Source organism: Cryptomeria japonica, chromosome 5 (genome assembly GCF_030272615.1).
Source record: "Cryptomeria japonica chromosome 5, Sugi_1.0, whole genome shotgun sequence".
NCBI lineage: Eukaryota > Viridiplantae > Streptophyta > Pinopsida > Cupressales > Cupressaceae > Cryptomeria > Cryptomeria japonica.
In genome coordinates this window covers 326,413,550-326,429,419 of record NC_081409.1, presented here as the reverse complement: position 1 = coordinate 326,429,419, position 15,870 = coordinate 326,413,550, and the positions used below count along the sequence as shown (strand labels likewise).

Sequence of the window (15,870 nt, the reverse complement as noted above, 5' to 3'; positions counted from 1 at the left end):
ATGAGTTACTATCCATCGATTGTTTGGCGGTGCCAACACTTTAACGGTACTTTTTGTGTCGTGTTACATAATATGTCTAGATGCATTGAACCTAGGAAATTGTAATGTAATCCTATTGGACCGACATGAAATCAGATTCCTTTATAAGGACATCATGTCTAGGGTTTTATGAAGTTGCAAGGGTTTAAGGTGGTTGAAGAGGTTTTGTAAGGGTATATAAATAAGAGAAGTTTAGGTCTGTGAGAAGAGGCAGGGTGTACATGTGTTGAAGACTGAAGTAATGCTGGAATGCATTAGGAATGAGCTATCAAGGATCTAACCAAGCAATCTGTGCTATTTGCTTGATCACTCACTTGTTGATTACTCACATCTTCGACAAGTCTAAAGCCCTTAACCAGGTAGGCCCAAAAGCCTAGTTTTGTAAATCCTCTAACAAGGTGGTTCATATCTGTGGATCTAAAATCCTCTAGAAAGGTAGTCTTTAACAAGACTTATCTCCTAACAGAGATTGAGATTCCTAACAGGATCTGTTTTGGTAAAGAACATTGTATGACCTTAACCGGTCTAACCTTAACCAACCTGGTTCCTATTCTGCAGATAGTTACTTGTGAGTTCCATCTCACTGTGGTTTTTCCCATTTGGGTTTCCGCATCAAAATCTCTTGTGTTATGGTGTTTGTGCTTCTGTGGGTGAATGCATTATTTGCTATTTGGTTTGCATGTGTGCTAACTGATTTGTCTGCTAAACTATTTTACCGGTTTACTGGTAGTCTAGTAAAGTGTTTCAGTACAGAGATTTTTGGCATACTAATTCACCCCCCCTCTTAGTATTCATCAATTGGTATCAGAGCCAACCTTTCTATAAGTTTAACCTCTTGGAAAGAGATATGGGGGAATACACTATGAGGGAACTTACTCATTGGCTCACTCAGTCTGAGCAAGCCTATGATGATCTTATGGTCAAGTATAAGGCCCCTCAGGGAAAAAGGAGAGAACATGTAGAAAAACTGATGGAGCTATCTGAAAATAGTTCTTCTAATGAAGTGGACATGGAAGCCCTAATTCAAGAAGTAGAAAAGCTGAATGAATCCAATTCCAACCTGAGAAAAGAATTGGAAGGACTAACTATTCGAATGTGCCAAGAGCTTGAGAACTGGAGAAAAGTTGAAGATCTGGTAAAAGACAAAGATCATGAAATCTCCAAGCTGAAGCAAGAGATCAGTGCCCTAACTGGTCAACTCCATGCAAGCAAAGTGGAAAAGGAAGACATGCAAGGAGAACTAAACATGGCCATCTCCGAGAATGCAAACTTGATGGAAACAAATGCTGCTATTTCCAAAGAACTCTCTGACTCAAAGGAAATACTTGCTAAGTTCAACAAGAGTACTGTTAAGCTAGAGCAAAAGCTTGAATCTGCCAAACCTATCAAGAATAGTGATGGACATGGTTACTTTGGTCATGAGCAAGGTGAGACCTCTGGCACAAGTGCTGAAGCATCGAAGAAGCAACCGACATTTAAAGATAAAGGTAAGAAAAAGTTTAAACCTGTTTGCTTTAACTGTCTTAAAGAAGGACATACTGCTAATGTGCATAGGAGCAAAGCCTACAATAATTTTCCTTACTTTATAAACAATGTACCTAGATCCAATATGTTCAATGGTAATTGTTATGCATGCAACAAGTTTGGGCATAGAGCATCTGAATGCAGGTCTGTTATGAACAACACTGGAAGATATCCTTAGAGGACTCAAGGAGCTAGTCCGGAACCTTTTGTGAACCGGAATCACAATAGGTTTAATGCCTTTAATCATCAGTCAGGAAGTGGTGGCTATCAAGTGGCAACCAGATGGAGAGAAAACTATTTGATCTATCATTGTCATGGTCACATTGCTACAACATGCAGGAGGAAGAATGGTAACATGAATAATGGACCTTGGAGAGCACTTGGAATGGTTTTCTATAATTGCAACAAACCGGGTCACATTGCCAGATTCTGTAGAACAAGAAAGAACATATCAGATGACATACCGGTCACTTCAGAAGGAAAGATTGATATTGAAACTATTCAAGAGGATATGACCAAAACTTGGAAAAGAAACCATCGGTGTTGCAAGAAGAACCAGCTTCTGCACCTAGTGTGGAAATCATGGAACTAGCAAACTAAGAATTAGAAAAGCTTAGGGGGGGCAAATGGAGAAATACTTCAAACCCCCAATTTACACCAATAAAAGACCTTAACTGGTATGAGATACATGTTAGTCGACAGAAGACCGGAAATGGTAAAAGGCAAATTAGGGTTTACGCCCTAATATTGGAGCATTTATTATGGTAGGTGGAGAACCTGTTTAAAAGGAATTTTGAAATCATTTCTCACTTATCATTTTTTGAGCGAAGAAGTTTTTCAAGTGCAGAGCAAAGGAAAGCAATTTACACTGCAAATCAAAGAATTTTATCAAATTCCTGAAGAAGAATCTGAAGCAAACATATGTTGGAGGAGTGTAGAATGCAAAGTGGTATCTCTGCAATCGAAGGAGTGTCAAGTGAAGTTCAAATTGCGAAGCCCTAAATTTCAATTTGCGAAGGTATTTCTCATAATTCTTCATTTATCATGGCTTTCATAGCACATGATAGTTCTAGCGCAACTATTGATTCTATGGACTTCATTAAGCAAAAATTGAAATACAATGCCTTGTCTCAAGTATCGGCTAGTGTTATAGTAGAAGAAGGGATTTCTGATTACATAGACTACAAAATTGAAGACCTAGGGTCTCTTGTAATCCATTCCTAGCTGAGTTTATTCTACGGAAAGGATAAGAAGATTAAACCGGAATTCAACATTCTGGAAAAGAAGAAACTCCAAAATGCAGTTTACTTTCTTGAAGAATTTTCGGATGATCACATTCACATTATTCTAAGCAGGGTACACGGTGACAAGATGTACCTAGAGTGGACACATGATATCACACTGGAAGCGATTCATGCTGTCACCAGTTTCTGCAATACAGGGGAAGTGCCAGCCCTAAGGAAGGTCAGCAAGACTGAAATGTCCAAGCTCACCGGTTCAATGAGCAACTCACGTGGCATGACCGTTAACTCAATCAAGGATGATCTGGTCAAGTATTCCTGTATGGTGATAGGTTACCGGACATTCTCTGCTAGTAGAATTAATTCTATCTCTGCTGCAACAATAAATGCCGCTTACAAGATGATCAAGGAGGATGAATCATTTGATCTATGCACTTGTATGCAAAGACAACTTATGTTGAATCTTAAATCGATCAAACAGGACAATGCACTGAGATTCAAGTTCAGACAACTACTGGTTGGGTTGTTCTTTTACTTCCAAGGCTACTTTCCAGGAGTAGGTGACATTCAGTGGTCTGTCGACTAACTGGTAACAAAACAAATCAAGGAAAGTCTACAAGCGGTTGGAATTGGCTATCCAAAAGCACTGAACAAATACTTTGATGAGTTCAGATGTAAGATGAGCCAAATGATAAGAATATCTGATGATTTAGTCAAAAAGTATGAGGAAGACATCTGCTTCACCATCAAAGTGGATGAATGCATAATGGAGGCTGTTGAGCCTAGGCAGGAAGAAGTAGAGCCTATGGGCTATGAGATAACACATGATATGCTGGACAAGTATGCTTCTACCCTAATCGCCTCACCCCTTGATCCTAAGGCAAAGAGAACCAACACCTATTTGGAAAGGGTTGCACCAGTTGTAGAACCCTCTGAAAAGAAAGGAAAGGCAGTGCCTTCAGCATCGACACCGGTTACTGCAACCAGTCCCAAAGTGACCAAGCGGTCACCAGTTAAGAAGAAACCGAAAGCGACAGATGCAAAAGTCTTCAAGAGGAAGCGAAAGACAAAAAGCAATACACCTGACTCAGAAGAAACTGTGTTAGAAGAACTACCTAAGAAGAAGACTAGGCAAACAAAGAAAAAGACAAAGAATGAACCAACATCATCTGCACCGGTAAATATTGACATTTCTTCTTACAAACCTTTGACAAATTGTCAAAGAACTATAAATAATATTAGGAGAAAAGTGTTGAATGATTTAATTGATTGTTTTGATGATTTCAATAATGATGAAAAGGAAGCAGTTGAACAGGAAATCATTAAGTATTTATGTGTTAATGATCGGTCGCCTTCAGAAATTAGATCTAAGACATCGGATTCTTTGTATAATTATTTAGACAATAAATGGCTCATTGCCATAGAAAAGGAACAGGAAATGAGGGAGAAAATATTTGCTCAACATTTTCCTGATGTATCAAATTCAGAACTTTTTGAAGTTATGAATAAATACAAAGGCCTCTTCTTCATGAGAAGAAGAAGACTCTTGTTACTAGAAGGAAAGGGTCAAGAAGTGATCAAGGATACACATACTCATGCTCAAGAAGCTCTTAAGATGCATCAAGTGGTTGAAGCCAACAAAAAAGAAGAGCGAGAACTGGAAACTGGGAAACCGGATGAGGTGTATAATAGTGAAGAAGAACCGGTCATAGAACAAATGGACCCCATTGATGTAGACGCCTTAGATGGTGAAAATATTACTCAGGATGCACCATCAGAAGGAACGGGACAGGAAAAGAAGGCAGAGGAAGAAAAGAAGCAACAAGAAGCTGAAAAGAAGAAACAGGCAGATGAAGAGGATAAGAGAAAAGAAGAGGAAAAGAGGAAAGAGGAAGCAGATAAGAGAAAAGAGGAGAAAAAGAAGAAAGAGGAAGAGGATAAAAGAAAAGAAGAGGAGAAGAAGAGACAAGAAGAGAAAAATAAGAAACAAGAGGAAGAGAGGAAGAAGAAGGAAGAGGAAAAGAAGGAAGAGGAGAAGAAGAAGGATGAAGAAGAGAAGAAGCGAAAAGATGAAGAGAAGAGACAAGAAGAAGAGGAGTAGAGGAAGGCTCAAGAAGACTAGCAAAAAGCCAAGGACAAGGAAGCAGCAGAAAAGAGCACACAGGTGGAGACTCCAATGGCAATCAGTAGTCAGGCTAAACCAGTTGCAATTACCAATCCTATTGATCTCCAGTCTACAAATGAATCAAAGCTATTGCAGAGCATTAAACTTTCTCAAGAGTGATTGGATGCTCTAAGAGGAAAAAGGAGGAAGATGTTATCCAAACTATGGTGGAAACACTTACCAGTTTGATACTCGGTACGAACCTTCCCAGTACCGATTCCTCACTTGCACAATTGAAGCTCCTATTCTCAGTTGTAGAAGACCAGGTACAAAGCCTGGAAGAGGTCACATAAGCAAATACCAAGAAGGCACATCAAAAGGCTCTCGACACTGCCCTGGTGAAAAAGCTAATAGAGCTCTGGTCTGATCTCTAGAAGGCACAAAAGGCCATTAGAGATGCAATGAATGAGGGCAATCTTCTACTCAACAAGATTTGCCAACCTCATTTATTCTATGATGATGTGCTCATTCACAAGAACAAACTGCAATCTGATATGCAGTCATTTATTAGCACCTTCAAGATGCCATATGATTGCTTTTCCACATATGGTCAAACTATTCATCGGCTTCAACTGCAGTTTGCAAGACTAGAGGCAGAGATAAGAAATCGGACATGAAATTTGTAGGAACTTCAACTGGTCCTACTACCAAGATTGCAAATTCTCTAGAAGTGCTATCTAAATCTTGATGCCCTAACGGTCACTCAAGAGATGAACATGATAGATGCCATGGAAGAACAAGTCTCCTAGATGCAGACAGAGAAAGAGGTGGCTACCTCCCTACTTGACTCATGGTCCTTATCCATGAAGCAATTTTTGCAGGACTTTAAATTAGTTTTTGGAAAGTTTTACTCTTTACTGTCATAAACACTTATTATGTTACTACTAATGAAATAGGGGTTAGTCTGCAATACTTTTGTCATTGTTGGCAAAGGGGGAGAAGTATAAATTTTGAATGTTTTGATGTATACTTTCATGTTATTTCTGTTAAGGAGTAGTATACATTGTATTTTCTATAAAAGGGATAGTGTATATGCTTAGGGGGAGTAATTTTAATTCTGGCATATTTTTGTTGTAAAACACTTAGATGTCAAAATTTTCCTAAGTGTTGCCATCAATGCCAAAGGGGGAGATTGTTGGCATTTTTGATGATTGATGCTGTGATTGTCATTGATGGACACACACTTGATTTGAGATCACTTTTTGTATGTATGAGTTAAAGATCAACCGGTATTTGTTCCAACTGATATGATAGTCTTTAGACTATTAGTGTTTTGCAGAAAGTGTTTACCGATCTAAAGTGGTATTAAAACCCCAACCGGTTCGAGGATCTCAAGCGGTACGAAGGAACGAAGTGGCACAACTCATATTTCCCAATCTTCATTTTGTCAAACCGGCAAGTGGTATTTTTCTTTAACCGGTAATACTCTATGATGAGTTACCAACCGACATTTTGTGATGAGTTACCATCCACCGATTGTTTAGCGGTGCCGACACTTTAACGGTGCTTTTTGTGTCATGTTACAGAATATGTCTAGATGCATTGAACCTAGGAAATTGTAATGTAATCCTATTGGATCGACATGAAATCAGATTCCTTTATAAGGACATCACGTCTAGGGTTTTATGAAGTTGCAAGGGTTTAAGGTGGTTGAAGAGTTTTTGTAAGGGTATATACAGAAGAGAAGTTTAGGTCTGTGAGAAGAGGTAGAGTGTGAATGTGTTGAAGACTGAAGTAACACTGGAATGCATTAGGAATGAGCTATCAAGGATCTAACCAAGCAATCTATGCTATTTGCTAGATCACTCACTTGTTGATTACTCACATCTTTGACAAGTCTGAAGCCATTAACTGGGTAGGCCCAAAAGCCTTTTGTAAATCCTCTAACAAGGTGGTTCACATCTATGGATCTAAAATCCTCTAGCAAGGTAGTCTTTAACTAGACTTATCTCCTAACAGAGATTGAGATTCCTAACAGGATCTGTTCTGGTAAAGAACATTGTATGACCTTAACCGGTCTGACCTTAACCGGTCTGGTTCCTATTCTGCAGATAGTTACTTGTGAGTTCCATCTCACTGTGGTTTTTCCCATTTGGGTTTCCACGTCAAAATCTCTTGTGTTATGGTGTTTGTGCTTCTGTGGGTGAATGCATTATTTGCTATTTGGTTTGCATGTGTGCTAACCGGTTTGTCTACTAAACTGTTTTACCGGTTTACTGGTAGTCTAGTAAAGTGTTTAAGTACATAGATTTTTGGCATACTAATTCAGCCCCCCCTCTTAGTATTCATCAAAATTGGCTCATTTGCACCTATCTCCCTGATAGTTTGGAGCTCTAATAGTGAAATCATCATGGTCGTGCTGATAGCAAATCACTGATTAGAGCGGATCCGTCGATACCAGCGGCCAGAGGACTATGGACCAGCGGTACACAAATCTTGAATTTTGCTTTTTATGTATTTTTGTCATGTTTTTTGAAGCGTCAAAGTCCAAGTAAGACAATAGTGCTAAAACTATGTTTTAGCACTTTTGTCGCCTAAAGTAGCATTATTGTGCCGTAGTGGCACTATTGCATGGTTGTTGTAGCGTTGTTGTCGGAGGAGATGGAGGAGGAGGTGATGGGGGAGAGGGAGGTGGGGGAGGAGGTTTTTGTGGAGCAGGACGAGGGGGAGGGAGTGGGGGTGGATTTGGAGGTGGAGGTGGTGGAGGAGGACGATTACAAAGGAGAGGTAGAGGTGGGCAGCCTTTACGACTATCATAGGGTCCACTAATATAGGGAGCAACTATAGTAGGAGGTAGGTACGTTGGTGGGGGAGCAAAGCCTATGGAGATGGGAGGGGGAGCCACAAGTGGAGGAGAGGATCCTATGGAGATGGGAGGGGGAGCCATAGGTGGAGGAGAGGGAGATTTGCAGGAGTTTATGATTATATGATTGTTGACTTGGTTAGAGGATAGGGAGGCAAAGATTGTAGCTAGGGATATCCAACTTTTTGCACAGGAGGCTGAGTTGACTATAGTGATGCAAGAGAGAGATGATCTGGCGGATAGATTGAGGGAGTTGCAGGATAGAGGAAGAGTTGTAGCTAAAGCACAGGTCTGACTAGGGAGGTGCTGAGGGAGATGCGGCAGGCTTAGGAGGAGATAGATTATTGGTGGGTATGATATGAGAAGATGGTATTGAGTAGTCAGCGGGCACTGAGCTATTCCCAGATGTGGCAAGTGAGAGAAGAGCGGTCTCAGAGGGTTCAAAGTAGTGGTGGTGTTATGGGTCCTCCTCGGCGAGATGGTGAGGGTGGTGGGGCAGCAGAGGGTGGTGTTGGAGCAACATCTGGCTAGAGTGCTATTTGAGAGATTCTATGCATTTGTTACTTTGTTATTTAGATTATGACTTGGATGGCTCTTGGTAGCCAGTATATTTTGAAATCATTGTACTTTGATATGTGTATTTTTTTTTATGTGATATATGAGGAGATCTCATTTGTTTGTGATGATATGATATGTATATATGATGACATGTATGTTTTTATGCAGGATGATGTTTATGAGTTATGCTTAGATACATGTTATGGATGATTTGCTTTCAAGATGTACATGTTGATGATATGATTCCTATATGCATGCTATGGATGATTTGCTAACATGTGGATGCAGGTAGAGGATGGATGATGCTTTTGTAATTCTATTAATGTGATGCAATGATGATGTCGGATGCTAAATGATAATGAATAATGATATTTGTGATAGATAATACTTGCTTATGTTTGATGATATGATGATGATATGAGTAAATCATGCATGTTATTAAGATGAATCTAAATGTTTATGGATGAATGCCCTTAAATGGATGAAAAAATGTTTATACAAATGTTATGCATGTTTCTTAGATGAATGCACTTAATGAATAAAATGTACTTTAATGATTAAATGAATGCCACTAAATGATAATGAATAACTACACCTTAATGCAATTAAAGGATATTGAATGCATCTTTATGAATCTAGATGAAACTAAATGGGTAAAAATGCACCTACTAAATGAGTCTAAATGAAACTTAAATGATAATGAGATGAATGCATATTTAATGATTTTAAAGGAATGCACGAAATGGGTAGATGAATGTTCTTGACAAAATGTAAGTAAATGATGATAAATGAATTAAACAACTAAATAATGATGAATGATTGTGTATGATTTAGATGAGTGCAACTTAATGATTGAGATGCAACTAGATGATAGTAAATGTACCTTAATGACTTAGTACATGTACGTCAATGACTAATATGTAATGAAAATGAAGATAGATGAATGAAATTATTTGAAAGGTATTTAAATGAAGCTAAATGCATTCAATACAACTAAATGAAAATGACGAAATTCAAGTAAATGAAAACAAAATGCACTTGATGTTTTAAATGCACTAATGTGATGAACTAATCAATGAGCTTAAATAAATATCTAAATGAATGTAAATGAAACTAAATGATAATGAACTAAATGCATTTTATGCAACTAAATGATAATGCCATGCCTTTATGATATATGAATGCGAGTTGGTGAGAATTTGTAGATGTGGAATGAAAATGTGAGATGATGTATCAGAGAACTCCATCATGATTTTGTACCCAAGACAAACTATATTAGGTGCTTTCTCATAGAAGCTTGAATTACTTGCATGCAAACAATAGATATGAATAATGAATGAGCAAATGGATGGGTGAGATGCAACAAAATGCAATATAAATAGATGAGATGAAATTGATCCATAGAGTATTCATAGTGCTTTATTTTCCTCATCGAGCATGGTAGTATCGTTCTTGGCCGAGGTAGTAAAAACCAAGTTTGAGCATTTCACCTGTAAGCAAGCATCACAGACAAGGAGAAGTTATCCTCCATTCTAGTTCATGCGCAAATGGTCAAGGTATACGCTATAGTCAGTAAACCATAGTGATCTATGACTATATTTTGCATAGGATTATGTAGCTTAGTGAACTTCTCAGGTAGACACCATTAGTACATGCCCCAAAACTTAATTGGAACAAATCCACAGACAACAAACAAAGAAAAAAGATATTAGGAGCCATCCCGGCTACTCTAATCACATGTGGATATCTTGAAGTAACATAGGAACCTAATATAAATAAATAACAAATCGACCAAGTGCTTATCAGCTAAATAAAATTTTCTTGTCAAAGAAAATGTTACCATGTCTTGGTTTGTGAGGAAGGATACATCCTTGTGAAGACAATTATGTGTAGATGGTTTTATTGGTTGGTCGATTTGATAAGTGATCATCATTTGAGTAGCTCATATGTTTTGTTTGGTGTCTATTGTGATGTGTATGTACAAAGAATATTATATATTTTGAAATGTTTTTGATTGATTTTTGATGTTTTTGACATGTTTTTGGATTTTGTGAGTGTTTTTGAATGTTTTTGGTATTTTATGAGTATTTATGTATGTTTTTGGTATATTTCCAAACAGTTTTAAATGAAGAACTCAATGAATCACAAGTAATGTAGAATCAACTTCCATCAGTAGGTTTAAGAGTATTGCCCGCAGTTAGATGTCGCTATGAAAGCGTGATGCAGGATACATGAAGTAACAACCCTGATTGCAGATCAATAACAAGCCATGGTATAAATGATGGGTGAATGGATGCAATGGATGTGATCACAACAAGTCTAAAAGATATTGGAGCCATAGCCTTTACGAATGGTGCCTATTTGCCAGGTTTTCACCACCGTACTTATCCAAGGTTCCACTAGAGTGGTTTTCACCGTTTGGATGCATGATTTTTCTTTACTATTTTCTTGATTTTTTTTTGTATTTTCTTCAGGACATTTTTCTAAATGTTTTTGGTATTTTCTGATATATTGGAGGAGATTGATGCTCTACATAGCTTATGTATGAAATCATTTGAGGTGCATGCTATTGATTGGATTTGCTAGTGGTTCTCCTTTTGAAGTTGCCAACTAATATGCCCCAGACCTGAATACAACAGTGATAACATATGGACCCAGCCAATTGGATTCAAAGTTGCCCTGGTGTTCTCTATTTGGTTGGTTATGAGGATTCTCCCTAATAACAAGATCACCTACCTCAAATGTACGAGGTTTAACCCGATGATTGTAGCTTCTGCACATGCACTGCTGATAGGATTTTAGGTGGTTGTATGCAACTTGTCGCCTTTGAACAAGCAGTTCCAAGTCCTGAAGATGGGAGACTCAATATGCTTCACCATCTATCAAATTGTGCAAAGAGACCTGTAGAGATGGTATTTCAACCTCAATAGGCAAGATGGCTTATGCTCCATAAACCAGTGAGTAGGGAGTTGCACCTGTAGGGGTTCGAATGCTAGTTTGATACACTCATAGTGATGGATTTAAGCAAATGTGCCAATCATGACCAACATCATTAACTATCTTTCTGAGAATCCTCAATATGTTCTTGTTTGATGCTTCAGCTTGACCATTGCCTTGTGGGTAATATGGAGTGGAAAAATGGTGTTGGATGTGAAACTTCTCATAGAGTTCACATACATCTTGATTTTTGAAAGGAAGCCTGTTATCTGTGATGATGGACATGGGTACACCATACCAGCAGATGATGTAATTAAGGATGAATGAGGCGATCTGCTTGCCAGTGACTTGGGTAAGGGGAACAACTTCGATCCACTTTGTGAAGTATTTGGTGGCGGTAATGCTAAATTTATGGCCGTTGGATGAAGATGGATGGATTTTACCCACAAGGTCAAGTCCCCATTGATAAAAGGGCTTTGGTGTTGTGATTGGTTGCAATTCCTATGCTGATGCATGTATCAGGTCTCCGTGAACTTGGCACTTCTTGCACTTTCTGACAAAATAGTAGGAGTCTTTTTCCATGGAGGGCCAATCGTATCCAACGCACATGATTTTCTTTGCTAGCGAAGGACTGCTTGAGTGAGTCCCACAAATTCCTTCATCTACCTCTTCCAAGGCCTTTGTTATCTCATCTTGTTCCAAACATCGAAGGAGAGTACCATCAAGACTTTGCCTGTATAGGGTTTCGACAATAATGATGTATTGAGCAGTTTGGACGATGAAGGTTTTTTTTTGGTTATTTTATTGGTTGGGAGGAAGTGTGTGATTAGAGAGGTAAGTGAAACTCACCGTACCATGGGGATTCAAAATTGACAAGGCGACATATCATTTCAGTTTTAGGGCTATCATATGCGGGGATCCAAAGCCGTTCTACCAAGAACTCATAGCGTGTTGAATTTTGTGGAAGATTCAGAAGAGATGCAATTGTAGCCATTGCATCAGCAGCTTGATTTTGATCTCTGGGTACTTGCTCAAATGTGATAGTTGTAAATAATTCTTTGCAACTATCCATCATCCTTTTATATGGCATGAGTTTATCATCCTTAGTTTGATATTCATCGGTGACTTGTCGGATGACTAGTTGAGAATCTCCATATACCTATAGCTCTTTTAGATGCCATTGTATAGCCAAAATGAGCCCTGTGATCAAGGCCTCATATTCTGCTATATTATTGGTGCATGAGAAAGTGAGCTTGTTTGACTTCGGGATGCTGTCACCTTGAGGTATGATAAAAAGAATACCTACCCCCGAGCCATGTCTAGTGTATGAGCCATCAAAATATAGCTTCCAAGGTTGTGTAGCTATGATCATGAAGAGCTCCTCATTTGGAAAGTTGGAAACATGAGGATGGTCACCTGCGAGGGGTGCATCAGCCAACTGATCTGCAATAACTTGCCTCTTGATAACCTTGCGGTCCACATACTCTATATAAAATTCACTCAAGATCATAACCTATTTGGCCAAGCAACCTGTCAATGCTGACTTGCTAAGTAGGTACTTGAGTAGATATATTTTGGCAATGAGTTGTACCTTGTGCGTTAACATGTAGTGCCTCAATTTGGTCGCTGTCAAGATAACTGCTAGGCAAGCTCACTCAATAGGTGTGTAATTGAGTTCATAGACTAACAATGTACGAGAGATATAGTATACAACACATTATTCACCTTCTGCATTATGTTGTGCCAGCAATACTCCTAATGCCGTATTTGTAGCTGAAATATATAACAATAGAGGTCTTCTTGGATCTGGTGGAATCAACAAGGGTGTATGCATTAAGTAGTCTTTAAGCATTTGGAATGCTTGTTGGCACTTTGTATCCCATTGAAAGTGGATATTCTTATGTAATAGATGGGTGAAGGGATGACACTTATCAGCCAATTGTGCAATGAATCTTTGAATTGATTGTAGTCGCCCTTGTAGTGTCCGTAACTGACTTATGTTCTTTGGAGGTGGCATGTCCATGATTGCTTTGAATTTCTCCGGATCTACTTCAATTCCTTTTCTTGAGACAATGTATCCTAAGAGATTCCCGAAGGTTACTCCAAAGACACATTTCTTTGGATTGAGATTGACATGATATTGCTCTAATTTGTCGAAGATTTTAACTAGTATTGCCAGATGACCCTCTCTTGTTAATGATTTAGCTAATAAATCATAGACATAATCTTCCATTATGGTGTGCATCATATCATGAAAGATGGTATCCATGGCTCTTTGATATGTTGCCCCTGCATTCTTCAGACCAAATGGCATCACATTCTAATAGTATGTTCCCCATGGACATGTGAAAGCAGTTTTGTCTTGATCCTCTGGAGCAATCTTGATCTAGTTGTACCTTGAAAAGCCATCCATAAGAGAAAGCATTGCATGACCCACCGTGAGATCGAAAATCATGTCAATGTTTGGTAAGGGGAATTCATCTTTAGGGAATGCCTTGTTCAAATCTTTGAATTTGGTATAGATACATATGCCCCCATTAGGTTTACCAACAAGTACAATATTGGAGATCCAATCTGCATAATTGATTGGTTTGATGAAACTAACATCCAAGAGCTTTTTGAGTTCTGCTTTGACAAGAACATCAATTTGTGGGTGCATATTTCTAAGCTTTTGCTTGACTGGTTTAGCTCTTTCTTCCACAGTTAGGTGATGCATGACCAAATCAGGATCTAAGCCAGGCATGTCTGCATAAGACCATGCAAAGTTGATTTGACGCTTCTGGAAGAATTCCACAAATTTTGGTTGTTCCTTTGGAGTTAATAAAGATGTCAAATGTATTTGGTGAGGAGTCGTAGGGGTCCCCACATTGAATTCTATTGTTTCTTTGATTAGGATCGTCGATCTCTACTGATTTGTACTAGAGGGGAGGATGTAAAACCTTTCATCCTCAAGCGCCTCAGAGAGGTTTTCACCTTTGGATACGCTCTTTATTTTTACTTTTTTGGGATCAACAAGTGCCACTGTGTGGTTTTCACTAGAAGATCCATATTTTATTGTGATATTTTTGTAGCTGAAAGGTTTGGCATATACCCCAAAGTATGTTATGCTGTTAAGTTAGATGGCAAACCCAACTTTATGATCCCCACTTGGTATGTTATCCCGTATTTCTAAAAAATCTATGAGTGCCTCATCATTTTGGAAGTGATCAAGACATGAAGGATTTGGTTGGTTCCAGTCGATGAGTTCAGGGTGGATGATAGGCATTACCTCGTTGATTAAGTTGAGTTCAGAGGAGGTGTTAGTGAGGGTTAATATAGATGAGTGAAGTTCATTGATGATATTCTTCTTGTCAGATTCTGGTGTAGGATTTGACGTAGGGCCTGTGGAAGTAGCTTCTTTCTCAAGAACCCAAAAGGTTTTAATCCATGCCTCTCCATAAACTGGGATATCTTTATGAGGTGGTGGAGGTGATATGTCTTCCTCATTTGAAGTATTTAGATTCACTAAATCCCATTCCCACTCATGCAAGTTTGTCTCTGAATCACTCTCTAACATCCGATTACTGTACCAGGATGGGATGTCTTTTGAATTGAAGATTGTATTGGTCATGGGTTTATGCACTTTTGGAGGTGGGATTACTGGTGCTGCTAATGGGGTTATCAGTGTTGTTGATGATGCTGATGGGAGTATCAGTGTTGTTGGTACAGTTGGTGCTACTGATGCTACTAATGTGATTATTGATGTTGTTGGTGGTGCTGATGGCTTTGATGCTACTGATGGGATTATCAATTTTGTGGGTGCCGTTGGTGCTACTGATGCTACTGATGGGATTATCAGTTTTGTTGGTGCAGTTGGTGTTGTTGGTGCCATAGAGATAATCAAGGATGACCTCTTTGGAGCAAGTGGTTGATACACAGGTTTGCTGGGTTTTCCTTTGAATCTAAGCTTAGGAAGAGATTCCTTTTGAAAACCTACACTAGTTTTATCTTTGGGTTTCAACTCATGTTGTAAGGGCTTGTGTCATCCTTGTTTTCAATGTCCCAAAGCACTCTAGCCATCATAGCCCATTGTTTGTATGATAGCGAAGCCTTTTCCATATTTGCTAGTGGGAAGCTTAGCTTTTGGGCTTTCTTTGTTGATAGGGTCTTTGTAGATCCATTCTGCCAGGTCCTTATCCATGGTGTCCTCCTCTTGACTTTTACCAAGGATGAATTGCACCAAAGTGCAAGTTCTTTTGGTCAGTGGTGTTTGAAGCAACTTTTGGGGTTTGCCATGAGTTCTAGGGGAGGTGAGTAATTGTCCAACATAAAAGAGTTGGCTAAGATTATATTCCCTTGGACCTTCCTCAACCATTTTCATTTTCAACTTCTCTTGCTTTGGTATAGGGGTGATTGAGCTGGAAAGAGAGGCTGGATTAACATATGATGTGGAAGGGATAGCTTCTCTGTTGTTAGGTATGGTGATCTTTGGCCGATGGCTAATATTATTATAATACACAAATGGATTTGCATCGCCAAGGATTGTTATTTCTACACCGTTATGGGGAAACTTGATACATTGGTGATAGGTGGATGGAATAGATTGCATGGCATGTATCCAAGGT

The 15,870-nt window shown here is 38.9% G+C and overlaps 1 protein-coding gene across 1 annotated transcript in view; it reads left to right on the top strand.

The window, feature by feature from the left end:
* Positions 1 to 8,066, top strand: part of LOC131875911 (uncharacterized) — a 47,387-nt gene extending 39,321 nt beyond the window's left edge. Inside the window, exons 2-4 of the mRNA XM_059220632.1 lie at positions 7,447 to 7,459; positions 7,553 to 7,695; positions 7,915 to 8,066. Of these exons, the coding sequence (XP_059076615.1) occupies positions 7,447 to 7,459; positions 7,553 to 7,695; positions 7,915 to 8,066 (308 nt within the window). The remainder of the gene's footprint in view (positions 1 to 7,446; positions 7,460 to 7,552; positions 7,696 to 7,914) is intronic.
* The last annotated feature ends 7,804 nt before the right edge of the window (positions 8,067 to 15,870 follow it).